This window comes from Dromiciops gliroides, chromosome 2 (assembly GCF_019393635.1).
Source record: "Dromiciops gliroides isolate mDroGli1 chromosome 2, mDroGli1.pri, whole genome shotgun sequence".
Lineage (NCBI taxonomy): Eukaryota > Metazoa > Chordata > Mammalia > Microbiotheria > Microbiotheriidae > Dromiciops > Dromiciops gliroides.
This window is the reverse complement of record NC_057862.1, coordinates 100,801,387-100,816,439: the sequence shown is the minus strand read 5'-3', so window position 1 is coordinate 100,816,439 and position 15,053 is coordinate 100,801,387. Positions and strand designations below refer to the sequence as shown.

The 15,053-nt window shown below is 37.9% G+C and overlaps 1 protein-coding gene across 4 annotated transcripts in view; it reads right to left on the bottom strand.

Moving 5' to 3' along the window:
• Positions 1 to 15,053, bottom strand: part of GPAM (glycerol-3-phosphate acyltransferase, mitochondrial) — a 71,458-nt gene that overhangs the window by 31,002 nt on the left and 25,403 nt on the right. For 2 of the 4 annotated variants that reach the window (XM_043985130.1, XM_043985132.1), the window contains exons 2-6: positions 9,380 to 9,434; positions 8,297 to 8,427; positions 7,848 to 7,970; positions 5,485 to 5,558; positions 2,386 to 2,499 (exon numbers count right to left, since the gene is read on the bottom strand). In XM_043985130.1, the coding sequence (XP_043841065.1) occupies positions 2,386 to 2,499; positions 5,485 to 5,558; positions 7,848 to 7,970; positions 8,297 to 8,398 (413 nt within the window). In that variant the 5' untranslated portion in view covers positions 8,399 to 8,427; positions 9,380 to 9,434. Of the gene's footprint in view, positions 1 to 2,385; positions 2,500 to 5,484; positions 5,559 to 7,847; positions 7,971 to 8,296; positions 8,428 to 9,379; positions 9,435 to 11,548; positions 11,613 to 11,707; positions 11,783 to 15,053 lie in introns of those variants that run through there. The other 2 variants (XM_043985131.1, XM_043985133.1) reach the window with 2 other exon arrangements.

Genomic DNA, 15,053 nt, shown 5'->3' with positions numbered 1-15,053 from the left:
TGAGATGAGTCAAATAAGGGAGGTTAGGAGAGTTGGCTTTATCGTGTGCCCAAAAGCAACAAGAAATATCATTTGGGACATCAGGTAATCCAGTGTTGCAGTGTTTATGATAAGCAGTTTCAAAAAGACAATGAAAATAACTGTAGCTTGTCTGTTGCAGAGGATAAAAAGACAGATAAATTCTATGAAAAACTCAGCAAGACATAATCAACACATAAATTGATTTTTAGTAACTTCATAACTTCAACATAAAAGTGGAAATAGTCAAGGAAAATGGAAAATGTTGAAAAATTATGGATCAGGTGTAAGGAATGAGAGGCCAAAGACATTTAAGTTACAAACATAAACACCTTCTCCAAGAAAATAATTGAAAGGCACTAGGCACAGAAAGTGTTGCAAGGTATCGCAAAAAATTAAATTGGTTACATATTAGAAGACAAAGAATGACTCACTAATAATATAAAAAAGTCATTCTTGCCTCTCTGTTCATGTAGTCAATCCAGCAACTTGTTAAAGCTCAAAATGAAAAGCTAGCATAAAAAGTAGATACAAATACGGTGTACAATTAAAAAATAACATCCTAACATATTTAAACAAGTTACTGATGAACTAACAACATGGCATATGAACAAAAGGACATCAACACTGGCTATAATTGTTTTATGCAGAAACTCAGTAGATGTAAATCAACTGCTATAATGAAGACACTATTTGTCAAGTAATAAGTGACTTCCTTGCAAAGGGAAGAGATAATGACAACCAAGGAAAACACCTGTTTAGAAAATAGCCTTGCCAGATAAAACAAAGAAAGGCAGCTGAGAATAAAAACAGTTTAACACAAGCTTGGAGAGACATTCTAACCAAAGTCATCACAAGGACAAAGGGGAAGGAAGTAAAGGGAACAAACATTTATTAAGTTCCTGTTATAAGCCAGGCATTGTGTAAAGTGCTTTACAAATATTATCACATTTGATCCTCACAACAATCCTGGGAGGTAAATGCTATTATTTTCCCATTATAATTTAAGAAACTGAGGTGGCCTGAGATGAAGTTAACTTGCCTGGCTAGTAAGTGTCTGAGGCAAAATTTGAACTCAGGTCTTCCTGATTCCAGCTCAAAGCCCTATCCACTGTGCCAACTAGCTGCCTTTAAAATGCCAAAGACATTGAAGGATGAAGCTGGGTGGTGATATAAGATGGAAAAGATCTACAAAATGTTTATAACATACTCTTTTCATCATCAAGCCTAGTTGAGTCACCACATTTGGACTCGAACAGTACTTGGATGTGCTTACAAAAGTGGCACAAATAGCACTGAAGAGAAAGATGAGAAAAGAAACTGGACCAGAATAAGTGTGCATGGAGTAGGCAATGTGACCAGGAAGATATTGACAGGTCAGTTTTTCAAGATAATTGAAGCTAACAAATCTTTTTAAGTATTAGAGTTATTTTTTAAATTGCCATAAAATGAAGTCCAAATTGCTCTTAAATTACAAAGTACAGGGAAGGAACAGCATAGTGGAGTGGACAGAGAGCAAAAAGGTGAAAGACACATGTCTGACTGATACTGGTTGTGTGAATCCAGTTACAGAATAGTTGATGATCAACATTTGTAGGGGGAGCTTCCTTAGAGGTCCCTACACCAAAGCTTGTAACTGGCACTCTCTACCCTCCCAAAAAGGAGAGTAGTGATGGAAGTTAGTAGTCTACAGATTTACAAATCCAGTGGGAAAGTTCACTGATCAAAGGATCAAGCCCCTTAAATTACTTCTAAATTCTTATTTGAATTACTATTACATTTAATGTAGGAAACCATGGAAAATGGTTTAATTTTTTTTAAATAAATGGCACCATTAACAATCCTATAAGAACTCAGATAAGTTAATAGCTTTAAATCTTTCTAGTGATTTTAGTAGGACAGCCCTGGATGGTTAATTAGTACAAAATGACAAAATCCAAAAAAAAAACTAATTACATGGGGAAAAAAAGGAAAAAAACTATTACTTTATATTTAAGTACAAGTCTACAACATTTTCACATAAAATGTGAAACTCTGATCATTCAACTCCCATCCTCAAAGAATGAACTAAGAACTGAAAAATGCATTATCCCATATTACTGTTATGACACTTTCCAGGAACTCTGAAAATATACATCTCCCAAACCAACTTTTTTCTGTGGTTTTTATAAAACTCATACAATAAATAATCCACAATCCCAGCATTCTGCTCTATATGACTACTATTCCCCAAAGAATCTACTTTACCCTCTGCTTGTATTTTCTAAGCATGTTTAGGAAAACTTTTATAAAGCCTCCAAAAAAAAAAAATCTTAGGAAATGCTGCTCTATAAAAGTTGGAAGGGTGTAGAAATTTTCCTCCCTTACCTGTTACTGTTCAATACATTTTCAGTCACATTGGTGGCAAACATGCCCTTATGAACATCCCGCTCTTGAACAAAAAGGACATATGAAAGACGTCTTGCCAGCCATCCTCTATGTCTGCAGTATGAAAATAATCAAGTATTCTGTTAACACCCAAAATAGATTATTTTTAATCATTTTGGTTTTTCTTCTTCCCCCCAAGTCCTTTCCGTAAAAGTAAGCTTCATTCTTATATTCATTTCCACCTAAATCTAGAATAGTTATAATAGCAACAGCTACCCAAAGGCAAGAAATTGTTCAATCAATAGTTATGCAAATTTAAAATGAGTATTCATTTACACCAGGGATTCTTAAACTTTTGTCACGATGTACCCTTTTGGCAGTCTGGTAAAGCCCACAGACACTTTCACAGATCCATGTTTTTAAAGGCATAAAATAACATACATAGAATTACAAAGGAAATCAAGTATATTGAAATGCAGCTATATATATATGTGTATGTATTTTTTTTTTTGGTGAGGCAATTGGGGTTAAGTGACTTTCCCAAGGTCACACAGCTAGTGTCAAGTGTCTGAGGTTGAACTCAGGTCCTTCTGAATCCAGGGCCAGTGCTCTATCCACTGAGCCACCTAGCTGCCCCTGCATATGTATTTTTTTTAAAGCTCATGGACTCCAGCTTAAAAATTCCTTTACTAAATGACAACCCCCAAAATGCCATAAAATTTAAACATTTTCACTTTCAAGGAACTTAGTAAGCCTATAATATGCAATATAATTCATTAGAAAAAAAAAGTTTTCCAATGAAATTATCTTTGTTATTTCAGCAAAGTTTATTTAGGAAAAAAGTGGACATCTGCTTTTAAATGAATCTGAATGAATTCATGATCATTCAAAGACATATCATGAGCAGCATGGTCTAGAATCTTGTCTCTATGTTTCCACACTGTTAATCTTCATAGCAATTAACATTGACAATGCAGTTACTATTTTTCTCACTGTTGATAAATTAATTCTTAAAGACTTAGTAGAACACACAAAAAACCCTCAATTTTATGAAAATAAAACCTTACTATTGTATTGTACCACTTTCTCCATCACTCCTTCCTATATTTTTTTCATTTCCTTCTCTTCCTTTCAAAAGCTTTTTGATACTATCCCAAGATTCTGAAGAGTTAGCATTAAAAAAATTTTTAAAAACATTCTTCTTTCAGAGTACATTTCTCTGTTTCTAGTGGAATATCATTACAAGGTAGAAAGTACAATCATAATATGAAATTTGTAGGAAATTAAATTCCAAAAGGGTGAAAGGACAATCTGCCAGGTTACTGGGTGCACCTAATGGAAAAAAATTTGTTATGGTTTATTTTAGGCTTAGTCTAGACATTACATAGAAAAACTTGTTATCTAGCCAAGTGTTAAGCAATATATCTAAGCTGCTGAAGCCCACTAGCAGCTAAATACCCTGACATTTCTTAGACAATAATTTAATGTTTCTATTTCTTAGTGCATCTCTGTCTGGGCATAGTTGCACAACTTGAACAGTATTATAAATAAAATGCCCAAATATCAGTAAATGCTTGCAAAACTTATATAAATGAGATTCCTTTTCTTGGGAGTTCAATCTTAATTACTTCTAATAAAAATCAATAGATTATTTTTTGTGCATAAATTTTTTTTTAAAGAAAGGGGGAGGGGAGCAGCTAGGTGGCGCAGTGGATAGAGTACTGGCCCTGGATTCAGGAGGACCTGAGTTCAAATCTGACCTCAGACACTTGACACTTACTAGCTGTGTGACTCTGGGCAAGTCACTTAACCCCAATTGACTCACCAAAAAGAAAGAAAGAAAGAAAAAGAAAGGGGGAGAGGCCTGAAAAGGAAACCAAAATTTTCCAAGAAAATACTGATTTAGCTAAATTTTCATAAGCTAAGCAAACATCTATTTTTTCTTAGTATGAAAAGTCACTATAGAAAGTAACTCAACAATTTGAACTCATATTAGCTTTTCAAAGGCAGCTAATTCTAGTTTTGGAGTTAGGAAGACCTGAGTTCAAGTCCAACTTCAAACACTAGCTGTGTGATCGTAGCAAGTCATTTAACATCTATTTGACTCAGTTTCCTGAACTGTAAAATGGGGATGATAATAATAGCACCTACCTCACAAGGCTGTTGTAAGGATCAAATGAGGTAATATTTACAAAGTGCCCAGCCCATAGGAGACACTTTAAAAATGACCTTGTTTCTCCCCTAGCTTTTAAAGAATTTCAATTATTTTTCAGCAAGTTTCACCAACTGTTTACCCTCATCCCAAGTTATAGTTAATTTAAAAAGAGTAAGAGTAGCTGAGTGGGTCTATTTTATCTGCTAATGTCTTTTCCCTAAGCCCTATCTTCTTACTCTCCCATTCTCACTCAATTTTTGCATAAACATTAGCTCCTAGGGGCAGCTAGGTGGCACAGTGGATAGAGCACCAGCCCTGGATTCCGGAGGACCCGAGTTCAAATCCAGCCTCAGACACTTAACACTTACTAGCTGTGTGACCTTGGGCAAGTCACTTAACCTCAATTGCCTCAAAAAAACAAAACAAAACAAAACAAAAACATTAGCTCCTTTCTTCTCACTCCAACATTTTGAAGCATTTCCTTAAAACCACAAGCTTGTTCCCATTTGCCCTGAATTTGGAAGTAATCATTCCAAGAACCACCTTAGTCAAGTGATAGATTATCACTTTGTATTCCACTAAAAATTAAACAAATTTAAATAACCTATATTCATCCTAGAAGAGAACACCAAAACAATATATCAAGCTTCCCTGGGGAAAAAACTAACACAATTAAGATAGAATACTAATATATGAACAAATTAAGCATAAAACTTTAATTAATATGTCACATCATGGTACACTTAATAAATTACAGCGGTGATAACAATTGGTCCCTTAGGTGAATAGTTTTTTCCTCCACAAAAAGTCTCTCTCTCCTACTAGAAGCCCCCTCATTCTGATTAACTGCCAGGAAGTAACAATTAATTAAGGTTTGGTAATTGATAGCTCTAATAAATCTGAAACAAATACAATTTATGTATTTTCTTAAAGTGACACTTTACCTTGTATGAGTTTCATTGATATAAATAACATTCCGAAGTCCTAAAGAAGGGATACTTGGGTTGAAAAACTTGTCCTACGGAAGAAAAATTGAGACAACCCACCCCATAAAAAACGTTTAGAAAGTCTATATAACCTCAATATTTTGCCATGATAATAAAAATATGAAATTCAAGGCTATGAAGGTCAAAAGAGCAATATTTCTATTAACAAGTAGTTCTTCTTTTCAAAAAAACATACTTTGGAATTATTCTCATTTTGCAAACAAGGAAACTGAGGATGAGGGAAGTTAAAAGTTTTGCCTAAATCCTAGTGGCAAGTGAACTGTGTCTCAAAGACCTGACTCTTACTATTATAAGTTATTGCCCTTCTTTCATTAACTTAAATTGACTTTTGACTACTTTGAAAGTTACCACCTTTTAAAAGGAAGGGAAATTACACACTTTAAGAGAAGAAGGAAAAAGGAAGGAGAAGTTGCAGAGAGTCTAAGTCACTGGCACAAGGCCATCAAGAGGATATTCAAGATGGACTGGATATCAGGGGGTGACATTTATAAATCCCATGTTCAGGCTATCAATTTATATGAGCAAAAGTATGGCAAATGGTGTCCTTTCTTTATGGGTAGATTTTAAAATAATTCAGTGACTTTTCTTCTCAGTAAGGAAACCTTAAGCCTGTATCAATGGTGAAGCCAATCAAAATTCTTTTCTATTACTCCTACAATTCATATACTTTACATTCCAGTTAAATTGGGCACTTTAACATTTCCCAATCCCATCTTGTCCTCTCTTGCTCCCTTGCCACTGCTCAGATGGTCCCCAATGCCTGAAATGAACCTTCTACCCATCTCTACCCAACGAAATTTTCCCACCCTTCATATGTCAGCTCTTCTTTGATTCTCCCAGCTGAAACTGATCTCCTAATCAGCAAAGATAAGAAAAGGATTTAGGCATATGAGGATTATGTGTATACACACACACACAAAAAATACACATTTTACATATTTGCACTGCAAATTTAATTTCTACCTTAAAGGTATAAAGCTAAAGACACACACACACACACACACACACACACACACACACGTCTTATTTTTTCTGTTATTTTTGAGGGTAAAAACTCTTCTCATTTCATATTCTTTCACCAATGCCTTGCACATCAAAAGGGAAGGCCAATACCTAACAATGCTTATCAGGGTACCTCCAAAAGAAATTCTGACTCCCAACTTGCTCTAATAGGCAAAGACTGGCCCCTATCTCCAAAAAATTCCTGTTATCTTCCCTGAATCCTAGCTAATTTGTGTGCTATAGACACCTTCGGGTTTCAAAGGAACACAGAGGCTTAGATATGAACCATTCTTGAGGTTCACTAAGCTTTTTCAGAAGAGGCCTGAGTGGCACACACAACTTGCTTCCATGGCTATAAATCCCTTCCCTTCTGTCACATCTTTGACTTCTTTTGCTGCCAAACCGACATTAAGTAGAAAACTCACACTCAGCATAGTGATCTATTCACATAGACATATTACAGGCAGTAAGTAAGGCATGAATAGCAGCATTTTCCTTCTCAATAAGTATCCAAGGACAAAGAAGCTTAACATTTGAACTTAACTCAAATTTCTTAAGAGGCTTTTTCCACAGACTTGGAACACTGTCGAATTAGTTTCAGAATTCCTTACTCTGACACATTCCTGCATTTTCCTCCAACTGATCCTTCTAAAATACTATCCCAGGGATCCCCAAGTTGTTACACATAGCTCTTGTCTCTTACAAAGAATTTGAACAGATTTTACTTTTTATTATTTTTATTTTTTTAGTCTTCACCCTGACATACAAATTTCTGTCTAAAATGGGAGATTTCCAAATACTACATCCTGCTCCCACCCTACCCCCATTCTACAGCAAAAATCAACAGACATTCCCTGGGAGTGGAGGCCTTACAGGAAGTATATAGCATAGCAGCTACTGGAAACACTGTTTGCCCTTTGCAGTCATCTCTGGTGTGTTCTGCCGCTACAACTTTTCTTGCTACAATGTTTACTACTGTTCAATGTTAAACTGACTTTCTTCCAAAAGACACTAAAAAGTTGATGATAGACAGAGAGAGAGAGAGAGAGAGATGGATATGGATACAGATATAGCTATATAGATACACACACACACACAACTCTATTCCTTGGGGTATAACAGCACTATAAAAGATGTAGGCAGAGAAAATGCCATTTAACATATTTTTCATCAAAAGTATGAATTATAAATAGAGAGCTAAAAGCCAGTTAAAAATACTAAGACACTGAAATATCAATTTACCTCAATTATAACATGTAAAAACATCTTTCTCAAGTTCATATGGTTGAAAGACTTACCCAGCTCTGGGGAGTACAAACGTAGCAACATCGTCCCACAAAAGGCCTCTTCCTGTTCATTAAGCTTTCCTTCCACTTTAAAGTTGCTGATCGGAAGACAGTGGGCCTGAAACCACAATCTCCCTAGTAAAAATTAGGAGAAAAGGGTCTGAATAACAGAAAAATACATACCCCTTTGAATTCTAAGATTTAGTAATCAAATACTGGGGAAAAAAAGACTAAACAATCTATTTGTTTACTGTGGCATAACACAAATGTTTAATTTACTAAATCATAGTTACAATGTGCAGCAATTCAACCAGTATAATAATTTTGCTCTTCTGCCATAACCCGTTTTCATTTCATTTTTGTAAGGTCCTTGTTTGTTTGATTGTCAATTAAAATTAATCTTATGCCTCATGGGGTAGGGAATGGGGGAGAAATGGCAAAGCAATAAAGTTTCAACTTACCCATTCTTCACCTGAGTGTTTGCATCTATTGACACTATATTCTGAAGAATTTGACAGGTAAGAAACATCTATGGTACCAAGGGACAGCGCGGACTCATCCATGACACCAACTTAAAATCCCCAATCATGTGCTATAAAACAAAATTATGTATGAGGGAGGTATTTCCAATATCTTCATAAAACATTGACTTGCCAATCATTTGTTCCTCATCAGAATGCCACATGAACTATTGCAGGGTTTCTAAAATGGCAAGTGAATAGGACACACTGACAGCTTTGAGGAGGACAAAGCTGATATAATGACAAGAATTACGGATTTGGACATAAAGGACCTTGGTTCTGCCTCTGTTTTTCACTACCTATGACCTTGGGCAAGTTATAAACACCCTGGGCCTCATCTGTAAAACAGGAAGAAGGGATGGTTAAGATTAGAACAAGGCTGTTTCCAGTTCTCAATCTGTGTGTGTGTTTTGATCTCAAGTACATTACTGAGGCAAAAGAATTCAAGTCTATTGTAACCAAAAATAATATCCTATGTATGATTAACATACATGAAAAAAAATTACAATTTAAGTTACTTGAAACTTTCCTATATTCACATGGATACATAAATATTCGTTTCAAGAAAAGGGTAAAATCTCATTTTACTACTTATTTGAATTAATGTTTTCCTTAAGGAAAAAAGCTAGTAAATTATGGATACTTAATTTCATAAAGCAAATCTTACATCATTACTTTAAGGAGCCATAATTTCAGTAATGCAGGTTTCAACCCCCTTCACACCTTAATAGGTTTTTTTTTCATAAGTTATGGGGGGGGGGGGGGGAGGAGACAAGTCTTAAAGAACCTGATAAGGGAATTCAAAGAGAGCTTGAAAGTTGCCCTCTAAACTCACTTGACCAAAACCTCTGATTCAGCTGTTACAGTAACTAAAACAGTCATTGTGCTAATACAGCTTTCAAAATCTAGCCAAACCAAACACAATAACAATGTAAATGGAAAGAAGACCACTACTACTATAAAACTGAAGGCTGTGATTATAACTAAACCTGACCCTGAATAAGAATAAGAAAATGTACCTACCTCCCTTCTTTGCAGAACTTTTTTCTTCCTCCCTATTCTGTGTGGAGATGGGTATCTGTGGAGAGGACAAATAATAATTTAGAAATAAAGACAATAACCAATACTAGTTTAATTTTCCTAGCTACAAACACAGTAGTTTTAAAACATCTCAAGTTTAGCTTCACAGATTTCACAAAGTGAGAGAGAGAAGGAATCTCCAAGGCCATCTAGTCAAACCCATAAATGACCTCTACAACATTCCCCAAAAAGCGGTCACACAGACTTCACTAGAAGACTTACAATGAGAGGTTCACAATTTACTGAGGCAAGCCATTTCACTTTTGGCCAGTTACGATTGCTAGGAAGTTTTTCCTTCTATTAGTAGAAGTTTGCCTTTCTGAAACATCTATGCAATGTTCCTAATTCCCTTTGGAGCCAAACAGAAGGAGTCTAATCTCCTTTACATGGCAATTCTTCAAATACTTGAACAGTTATTCTGTTCCTTAACTCTTCAAATCTCAGGGATAAATATTTCCACTTCCTTCTATCAATCCTGACAGGGCATAATTTTTACAACATCCTGGTCATCTGTTTATTTCCTTAAGATGCAGGGTCCAGAACTGAACAGATCTTCACTCACTTTCTTCCTTTCCAAAAAGCAATTATATTCAGAAGTCTCTACCATTACAGAGTTTCTTACATGACAGACTGCAAGAAGGGGAAGCACAGCAATATACATATAAGATATGAAATCTTTCTCATTGGCTGATACTTTTAAATCAGTCATTTTAATATAGCTCAATTTTATATATATATATATATATATATATATATATATATATATATATATATATATATATATATTTTTTTTTTTAAACCTACATCACGATGCCCACTTAGTTAAGGTTTACACAGAGGCATTTATCTAAAATAGTCTGGCAGTCATTGCCCTTAATCCAATAATACTTGGGTTCTTAAGTACTTACAGTAACTATAACAATCTAATAGAAAAGAAGATAAGAGTAAAAATATACATCAGGCTTTAAAGCTCCTCTATAAATAAAAGCTTAACATTTGTGTATCAGTTTTGGGGTTGAATATACCCATATAATAACAGCAAAAACAGGATACCAGGAAAAAGTATTTTGTTCTACTGAAACTTGCAGAACTAAGCTACAAGAGTGATGAAGAAGGTGGTCAGGGAAGCCAGGATGTGAAAGATTATGTACCAAGAGGAATGCAATGTCTCCCTGCCTCCATCTTCACATAAGCTCTTGTAGGAAAGATCCCAGTTGGACTTCTTTCTAGTTGTTGCTGCCTGCCTGAAAGTATTTACTAGTGGGAGGGAAAAACCCTGCAATACCTGCTCTCTAAACATGAGGAGTTGGCAGGATATTAGGCATCTGTTCCTTCTATTCTCACAAACCTTCAACACCTATTTCAACACTAGCTTCCAGAGAAAAGGGCATGAAGAGAGTCCCTTTTCTATCCGCCATCAACCTCTACACACACACACACCACAATTTTTTTTTTCTGAAAATATTGCATCGCTAAGGGAGTGTGAGGTGAACAGCTTGGAGAAGTTTCACAGCAATTCCTATAGGAAGGTAAAACGAAAAAACAAACAAAAAAAAACCCTTTAGATCCCTCATTCAAATTCCCAATAATGGGAATTTATCTCTCTTTCTCTTGGCCCTTGAGGAATTCAGACCCCAGCTTTCCCCTCTGAAGAGGACCTCCCTGTGGCTGGGGCAGAGGGAAGAGGTGAAGATGAGGTCCCCTTTCCAAAAGAGAATAGAAGCCAGGGACAAGAGGCATTGAACTTGGGATCCCTTGGGGGGGGGAGAGGGGGGAGAGTCGAATCAGAGGTTCTCCAGACCTGTCCCCTGGTGCAAAGGCACAGCCCGCCCACCACGTGCCTCTAGGGGTGACATGTCAAAGGCACAACCCCCCAGCACCCCTGGGGGTGACACGGGTCAAAGGTACAGCCCCCACAAGAGACCCTGAGGGTGACATGGGTCAAAAGCACAGCCCCCACCCCTCCCCCGAGTGCCCCGGGGGTGACACAAGTCAAAGGCATCGCCTTACACGTGTCCCTAGGGGAGACATGGGCTCAGAGAGGTGAGGGGAAAGGAAGGACAGCAGAGACAAGAACCCAGGGCATACACGAATATGCCGCAGAAGACTGACCGCAGCTCTCACAGGTTGGCGAGGACCCCGCTCGGGAGAATAGGGGGGAAGAGGGCGGAGTAAGAGACAAAGGAGCCCGGTTCCCAGACCCCCGCGCTGCAACCAACGTGCACCAAGCCCGGAGCCCGCTGAGCTCCTAATCCTCCCGCAGTCACCCACCAGCCGCGCCGTGCCTCGCCTCGCTGCCGGCTCCGGCCCTGGCCCCGGCCCCGGCCCCAGCCCCGGCTCCGGCTCCAGCTGTGGCTGCAGCTGCGCGCTCGCTCTCTCGCTCTCTCTCTCTCTCTCTCTCTCTCTCTCTCTCTCTCTCTCTCTCTCTCTCTCTCTCTCTCTCTTTCGCGCTCTCACTCGCTTCGGCCGCAGCCGCAGCCGCCGCCGCAGTCGCGGGGGCAGCAGATGCGGCGTCGCGCCCAGATGACGTCACGAGGCCGAGCGCCCGGCAAGAGAGAGCGTGAGCGTGAACGCCAGGGCTAGGGGGTGGGGCCAAAGTGAGGGCACTTCGGGCTACGGGGGGAGTGTGCACTCTGGCGAACCCTTATTGGAGAGCGGCTGCTCCCAAACTCCGCCCGCAGCACGTGCGCGTCTGGGCCTCACCGGGATGCTGTCCCGGTGAAGAAGGACTGAAATGACTGAACGAAAAAACTGGGACTGAAGCAAACAGCCTCTCTGAGACCCCCTCGTCTGTGACTGTCCTTTGATGTTTTTCCTATTTGAATCAGTCATTTCAGTCCCTTCCGACTCTCCATGATGGAAAATTGTTGTGCTATAAGAAATGACAAGCAGAATGGATGATTTCAGAAAGGCCTGGAAAAGCTTGTGTGAACTGATGTATAGGGAAGAGAGCAAAACCAAGAGAACATTGTGCACAGAGACAGCAATGTTGTTTGATGAAGAACTATGAGTGACTTGACTATTTTCAACAATACAATGATCCAAGACAATTCCAAAGGAGTATTGATACTATCCACCTCCAAAGGAAGAACTGATATTGATAGAACAGACTGAAGCATGCTATTTTTCACTTTCATTTTTTTTCTTTTAATCAAGTTTTCTTGTACAAAATGACAAATATGGTAATACTTTGCATGATCATAAAAAGGATCTTTCCAAACCATAAAGTCTTATAAAAAGGTTAATAAAAAATTTCCGAAGTAGTTTGCCATTTCTTTCTCCAATTCATTTTACAGATGTGGAAACAGGCAAATGGGGTTAAGTGACTTGCTCAGGGTCACACAGCTAGTAAGTGTCCGAGGTCACATTTGAACTCAGGACCTCTGACTCCAGGCCCAGCTCTCCATCCACTGCAACTGTGGAAAGAGTATAGACCTTTGCGTTAGGAAAATCTGGCTTCCAATCTGCCCCTCACTGGCAAACTGAGTAACCAAGGGCAAGGCTTTTAAACCTTCTGGGCCTTGGTTTCCTTTTCTGTAAAATGGAGATCATAGCCCATACCACACAGAGTTGTGAGTTGTAAAATAATGCATATAAGGTGTTTTGTAAACCTTAAAGATTATATAAAGTTATATGAATTTATATTTACAAGTCAAATCCTGGCCCTTCTACTAACTACTAGTTTGACCTCTGTCAAGTCACAAATTCCCTGGGCCTCAGTTCCCTCATCTGTCAAAAGAGATTTAGGTTAGATGGAAAGGAGAAGGAAATAAGCGTGTATTAAGTGCTACCATGTACACCTAAACCCTGTAGGTGCTTACAATACTTCTATTTTTCAATTGAGACAGGATCATACAACTAGGAAGTGTCTGAGGCTGGATTTGAAATCAAGTTGTTTTGCTGACTCCAAGTCCAGCATTCTATTCACTAAGTTAAGTTCCACATGACATTCTGTAATTCTGTGACCTATGCCCTTTCTTCACATCTTACAAACACTTTAACAACTGCACTTTCAAAGTAGGATGGGATGTGTGCTATTTCTCCTAAAAGAATGTAAGCTCCTTGAAAGTAGGGACATTTGGGGCAGCTAGGTGGCACAGTGGATAGAGCACTGGCCCTGGAGTCAGGAGGACCTGAATTCAAATCGGGCCTCAGATACTTGACACTTACTAGCTGTGTGACCCTGGGCAAGTCACTTAACCCCAACTGCCTCACCAAAAAAAAAGAAAGAAAGTAGGGACATTTGTGTTTTATAGTTGTATCCCCAGCACATAGTAACAAATATCCAGTGATTGTTTGGTAATAGAATATAAGCTATGTGTTATTTTTCTTTTTTTCCACTATACCCAGCACAGTATCCTGCATATAACAAATATTCAGCAAAAACTCATTGATAATAAATAGAAAGGTTTTATTATTAAGGAAAAGCAAATCATATTTCAACTTTTACTTTCTAATTATCATCAAGATAGCATGTAAACTCCATAAGGACAGGACTTTTTCATCTTGTTCAAGTTGGATCCTTAATTAACTTGTTCTGGTTAATGAAGGTTTACAGACTCAAGTGGGCCTTTCTCCCTTTAAATTAACCTGATTGCATTAGAGAAAAATTAATTGTACAGTTGTAATCATTAACTTACTTTAAAGTTTGTTCCCATATTATTTATCTCTAGATCATTATCTAATCCATTAGATTGTGACCTGCTAGAAAGCAGAACTATCTCTTGTTTCTTTTTGTATCCCCAGAGCTTAGCACACACAGTGCTTGGTACAAAGTAGACACTTAATTAAGTTTTATTGATTCATTGATTGATCAAGTTACAATGGGGGGGGGGAGGAAGCAGCTAGGTGGCACAGTGGATAGAACACCAGCTCTGGATTCAGGAGGACCTGAGTTCAAATCCAGCCTCAGACACTTGACACTTACTAGCTGTGTGACCCTGGGCAAGTCACTTAACCCTCAAAAAATGCAAAAAAAAGGAAAGAAAAGAAAAGAAAGAAAGAAAGAAAGAAAGAAAGAAAGAAAGAAAGAAAGAAAGAAAGAAAGAAAGAAAGAAAGAAAGAAAGAAAGAAAGAAAGAAAGAAAGAAAGAAAGAAAATAAAGATGTTACAATGAGTGAGAGGAAGATCAAGACATTACAGTATTTGAAGGCATAAAGATCACTAAGTAGTAAGAGAGATATTACCAAAATAGACATTAAGCCATTGTAGAAAATATTGAATTTACCTAAAGCTCTTCTAGTCAATTTTTTGGTACACTCTCTTGAATAGAAAGGGTAAATGCTGGGTGTTACTTGTGGTTGCTTACTACTCAAAATATTGTCTCTCAGCGAGGTGTTGATAAAATAGATGCATTGTTGTTCTTCAGTTATGTCTTTATGATCCCATTTGGGGTTTTCTTGCCAAAGATACTGGGGTGGTTTGAATTTCCTTCTCCAGCTCGTTTTACACATAAGGAAACTGAAGCAAATAGAGTTAAGTGACTTGCCCAGAGTCACACGGCTAGTAAATGTCTGAGACTGGATTTGAAATCAGGAAGATGAGTTTTACTGACTCTAGGTCCAGTGCTCTACCCATTGTGCTACCGAGGTGTCCTAAAAAGAACCATAACTACTTA